The sequence below is a fragment of the Engystomops pustulosus genome, chromosome 5, assembly GCF_040894005.1.
Source record: "Engystomops pustulosus chromosome 5, aEngPut4.maternal, whole genome shotgun sequence".
Lineage (NCBI taxonomy): Eukaryota > Metazoa > Chordata > Amphibia > Anura > Leptodactylidae > Engystomops > Engystomops pustulosus.
In genome coordinates this window covers 191,343,059-191,349,058 of record NC_092415.1, presented here as the reverse complement: position 1 = coordinate 191,349,058, position 6,000 = coordinate 191,343,059, and the positions used below count along the sequence as shown (strand labels likewise).

General features: G+C 35.4%; 1 protein-coding gene across 1 annotated transcript in view; it reads right to left on the bottom strand.

The window, feature by feature from the left end:
• Positions 1-474: 474 nt before the first annotated feature.
• C5H10orf67 (chromosome 5 C10orf67 homolog) overlaps positions 475-6,000 on the bottom strand; it is a 71,644-nt gene continuing 66,118 nt past the window's right edge. Inside the window, exon 16 of the mRNA XM_072154175.1 lies at positions 475-719. Within this exon, the coding sequence (XP_072010276.1) occupies positions 556-719 (164 nt within the window). The 3' untranslated portion in view covers positions 475-555. The remainder of the gene's footprint in view (positions 720-6,000) is intronic.

Sequence of the window (6,000 nt, the reverse complement as noted above, 5' to 3'; positions counted from 1 at the left end):
GGGCCAGTGGGAACCTATTGGAGAGCCAATGGGAACCTATCTTGGGAACCAACTCTAGAGTCAATGGGAACCAACTAGAGAGCACATGAGAACCAATGCAAACCTCTCTAACGAAATCAACAAAAAAATACTGTCATTTAGCAGAGTGACCTTTATCATGGTGATGCATATTATATCCTGCATCACTCCTTGGGCTTGTGTCTATGATAGAAAAAAAGAAATTACCCCCGAATTAGCACCACTCTTGTCCATGGGCTTTGTCTGGTATTGCAGCACTTGAGTAAATGTAGAGTCACAGTTGTACCCCATAGACCACAGGGGACATGTTTTTGGCCTCAATTTTGATTAAAAAAAAAACACTTTTGGAAAAGTATGAAATGAAATGTAAAAGTCTACATTAGTTGTTATATCACTTTAACTATGATATAGAGAAATATGAAATACACAAGTCAAATACCAAAGTACACAGACAGGTCACACATCACATGCTTTTTATTTCATTCCCATAATATTTAAAACATTTAGAATTTTTGAGAAAAAGTTTTAAGACCACCTTCAGAAGTTAGTGACTGTCTGTGTAGTTACCAGGACTGGGACATTCTGGAGAGGATTTGTCACAACTGCTTGACTTGATTCTCCCCCATTGCGTGGGGGGGGCGGGGGCGGCAGAGGAGGGACTCCCCCGAAATCTTCTTCAGTGTCTGAAACCACCTGCAATTCTAAAATAATACACAGCGGTTACATTTTTATTGCCGTGGAATAATCCAACTGTCAATGCGGTTTCCTCGGGGCCCCGTCACTCTATCTGATTAGTGAAATCCCTTGTTGTGAAGGTTTTATCTGGACGTGCCCTCTCCGCATGCCTTAGTACCAACTAAAAGGATTAACGGTTTACACACTGGCCCCAAAATAAAAGCCGAGTCAATGACGGTTTCCTAACAGAAACTAATCCGTAATAACAGGGTTATGATTGTCATTGGGGGTCTTATTAGCGCGGGGGTCTTGTGTTAAGTATTTGCATGTGGAACAATCGCATTTCTTGAATGATTCTACACGGGGGTTTATGTGCCGTGTGGGGGAAGCGATCGGAGGTTTGCTAAGGAAAATGTAAGGAGATAATAGAGGAGGTGACTTTGTTGTTATTGCTATAGTCATAGTAAGAATAGGAGTATGAGAGAGATAGTTCCTGGGTATTTTTCATAAATAAAAATGATATTTAAAAACACTTTTCAGGAATCCAGTAAGATCCAATAAATCGGTAGTTACCCCTCCCCTTCCTCTCTACTACTGCCGCTCCCGTTCTGCACTTCCTGAATGTCACCTGACACTAGGGGAGGACTCTCAGCCAATCACAGGTTAAGGGCAGTCACTGCTCTAGCCACTGATTGGTTGAGTGGTCTCCCCTACCAGAAAGTGAGAACTAGGAGCAGTGATATTTAAGTAGTTGGGAAGGCTTGGAAGCAGTATTGTATCATGTAACTGGGCCCAACGGTGCCCTGTTTATTTTTTATTTACTGGAAATCCCCTTTAAGGTGCTCACATTTTCATTGTGTGTCCAAAAAAAGCCAGGGATCTAGAGGTGTCCAAGCCAAGTACTGTGGGTGGGTAAAATTGGTCCGATGCCAGGTGAAGTAAAAAACAGGTTCTTCAGCACAGGCCCGAAGTAGAAAAAAACATTAAAAAATAAGAAAAGTTACATTATGTCATGTTAAAAATATGGATGGTGACCACAACCCAAAAAGAAAAAGGTACTTACAAGATTGGTCCCTATTCATATCTATAGTTATTGCTACAATTCCGAAACATGGCACATTTTCATTTTGGGTTGACTGCTTTGAAAAACAATCAAAAAGTCGAAAAACGATTTAAAAAGAAGCGGCGGCGTGCTTCAGGCTTGTAGGATTAGTTGTTTTGAGCTTATAGAATTAGTCCTTACATATAGATATGATATAGTTGGATTTTTTTCGGACTTATAGTTTGAGTCCGAAATGCGTCGCCTTTTTTGATTTGGGTTGACTGCTTTGAAAAACAAAAGAAAATCCATCTTTATCATATGTATATGTAGATAAGGACTAATTCTATAAGTTCAAAATGCGTCATTGTTTCTTTTTTGGGTTGTAATCACCGTATTTTTTTGCAAAACAGTCAACCCAAAATGAAAAGATAAAGTGTTTTGGACTATTTGGGGGATGACTGCTTTAAAAACAATCAAAAAGTAGAAAAAGTGTTCAAAAGATGGAGGGTGATCACATCCCAAAAAGAAATGGTGATGCATTTTGGGCTTCTAGGATTGGGCCTTACATATACTTATAGATATGAGTCAGGATTAATTCTATAAGTCCAAAATGTGTCACCTCTTCATTTTGTGTTATGATCACCCTCCAACTTTTTAAAATTTTTCTGTTTTGTAAAGCAGTCAACTGAAAAATCGGATTCGTCCTTTCTCCTATCTATATGTAAGAGTAAGTCTATAAGTTCAAAACGCGTTAACTTTTCGTTTTGGTTAACTGCTTTGAAAAACAGTCACAAAGTAGAAAAAGTTTTAAAAAGGTGGAGGGTGATCACAACTCAAAACGAAAACGTGACACATTTTGGACTTACAGAATTCATCCTCACTCATATCTATAAGTATGTGTAAGGACTACTCCTACAAGCCCAAAATGCATCACCAGTTCTTTTTTGGATATGATCACCCTCCATCTTTTTAACACTTTTTCTACTTTTTGACTTTTTTTTTCAATCCAAAAAATAGTCCAAAAGACTTTATCTTTTCATTTTGGGTTGATTGTTTTGAAAAACAGTCAAAAAGTAGAAAAAGTTTAAAAAAAACTAAGGTTGATCACAACCTTACGATGACACATTTCGGACTAGGATTAGGCCTTACACATACTATACATTTGAGTCAGGAGTGATCCTATAAATCCGAAATGCGTCACCTTTCCATTTTCGGTTGGCTGGTATGAAAAACAGTCTAAAAGTAGATTGAGTATTAGTTTAAATATGGATGGTGATCACAACCCAAAAGGTGACGTGTTTCTGTCTTATAGGATCAGCCCTTACTCAACCAATAGATAAGAAAGTCCAAAACGCATCACCTTTTCTTTTTGGGTTGTGATCACCCTCCATGTTTTTGCCATGACCTAATAAAGCTTTTTTTGGTGTTTTAGCTTTTTTTCTACCCAATGCCTGAGCTGTTTATCTTTTTGTTACTGTTTAGTCCATATGAAGCAATTCCTAAAGGAGTGTTTGAGTACATACATTTTAGGACAGGCTGAAGCAGGTACTGAAGAGCCACCTGCAAAACTATATATAAAAGACACCATCATGTAGTACGATGTGAACGTGCACCTCTTAAAGGTAATGAATTTCTAAATATTGCCATGAACACAAGGGACTCGACAATATAAATGTGAATAATATTGGGGATAATATTGCAGGGACTCCCCCTTTAAATACCAGACCCAAAGCCAAATACTTAAAAAAAAAATCTCCTACAGCATCAGTATATTGGTTAATGTATCACGTTTGATGAATGGATGGGATGTGAATAAAGTCTTTACAGAAACTCCCAGAAGGCTTTGGTCCTCCTGGAGAATGGGGTGAGCATATGTTAGCATATGGACAGCGCTAATAGTTACCTGCCATGGCAGGCTATCCTTTATGTGGAGAGATCTCATTGTATACAGGGCTATGGTCGTTTTTTCGCTGGGAGAATGGATAAGAAATCACCATTATTTCTCCGCAGTCCAAAAAACCAGTTCAATTCGTACAAATGGTCAGTAACCAGGCGTAAAAACCTTTGATGAATTCTGTCCGAGGTTGGTCTATTGACTTAACATTGAAGGACAATAAGTCAGCGTCTAGACATGTCTCATGCTGTGACCAACAGTGATTGTCCGGTGGATGGAGAGGAGGAAAAGAGAAATATAAATGTATACTGAGTGTATAGAAAATGTATACTACATGCATACTAAACGTATAGTACATGCATAGCAGATATACACACTACATGCATACTAAACGTATAGTACATGCATAGCAGATATACACACTACATGCATACTAAACGTATAGTACATGCATAGCAGATATACACACTACATGCATACTAAACGTATAGTACATGCATAGCAGATATACACACTACATGCATACTAAATGTATAGACTACATGCATACTAAACGTATAGTACATGCATAGCAGATATACACACTACATGCATACTAAACGTATAGTACATGCATAGCAGATATACACACTACATGCATACTAAACGTATAGTACATGCATAGCAGATATACACACTACATGCATACTAAACGTATAGTACATGCATAGCAGATATACACACTACATGCATACTAAATGTATAGACTACATGCATACTAAACGTATAGTACATGCATAGCAGATATACACACTACATGCATACTAAATGTATAGACTACATGCATACTAAACGTATAGTACATGCATAGCAGATATACACACTACATGCATACTAAATGTATATACTACATGCATAGTAAATGTATAGACTATATGCTTACTAAATATATATACTCTATAGCTTACTAAATGTATATACTACATGCATAGTAAATGTATAGAGTACATGCATACTAAATGTATAGACTACATGGATACTAAATGTATATACTATATGCTTACTAAATATATATAAACTATAGCTTACTAAATGTATATACTACATGCTTACTAAATGTATAATACATACATAGCAGATATACACACTACATGCATACTAAATGTATAGATTACATGGATACTAAATGTATAGACTACATGCATACTAAATGTATAGACTACATGGATACTAAATGTATATACTATATGCTTACTAAATATATATACACTATAGCTTACTAAATGTATATACTACATGCTTACTAAATATATATACTATATGCTTACTAAATTTATATACTACATGGTTACTAAATGTATAGACTACATGGATACTAAATGTATATACTATATGCTTACTCAGTATATACTACATGGATACTAAATGTATAGACTACATGCTTACTAAATGTATATACACTATAGCTTACTAAATGTATATACTACATGCTTACTAAATGTATATACTACATGCTTACTAAATGTATATACTATATGCTTACTAAATGTATATACTACATGGATACTAAATGTATATACTACATGGATACTAAATGTATAGACTACATGGATACTAAATGTATATACTATATACTTACTAAATGTATATACTACATGGATACTAAATGTATAGACTACATGCTTACTAAATATATATACACTATAGCTTACTAAATGTATATACTACATGCATACTAAATGTATAATACATGCATAGCAGATATACACACTACATGCATACTAAATGTATATACTACATGCATACTAAATGTATATACTACATGGATACTAAATGTATATACTACATGCATACTAAATGTATAATACTTGCATAGCAGATATACACACTACATGCATACTAAATGTATAGATTACATGGATACTAAATGTATATACTACATGCTTACTAAATATATATACTATATGCTTACTAAATTTATATACTACATGCATACCAAATGCATATACTGTGTGCTTTCTAAGTATATACTACATGGATACTAAATGTATATACTTCATGCTTACTAAGCATATACTACATGGATACTAAGTAAACAAAATATGCATACTAGATGTATACATTATGCATACTAAATGTATACTATATGCTTACTAGGTATATACTACATGCATACCAAAGTTTTACTATATGAATACCTAAGGTACACTTCATGTATACTTAATATATACAACATACTTAATAGATGTACAGGCAGTCCCCTACTTAAGGACACCCGACTTACAGACAACCCATAGTTACAGACGGACCCCTCTGCCCCCTGTGACCTCTGGTGAAGTCTCTGGATGTTACTATAGTCCCAGACTGCAATGATCAGCTGTAAGATGTCTGT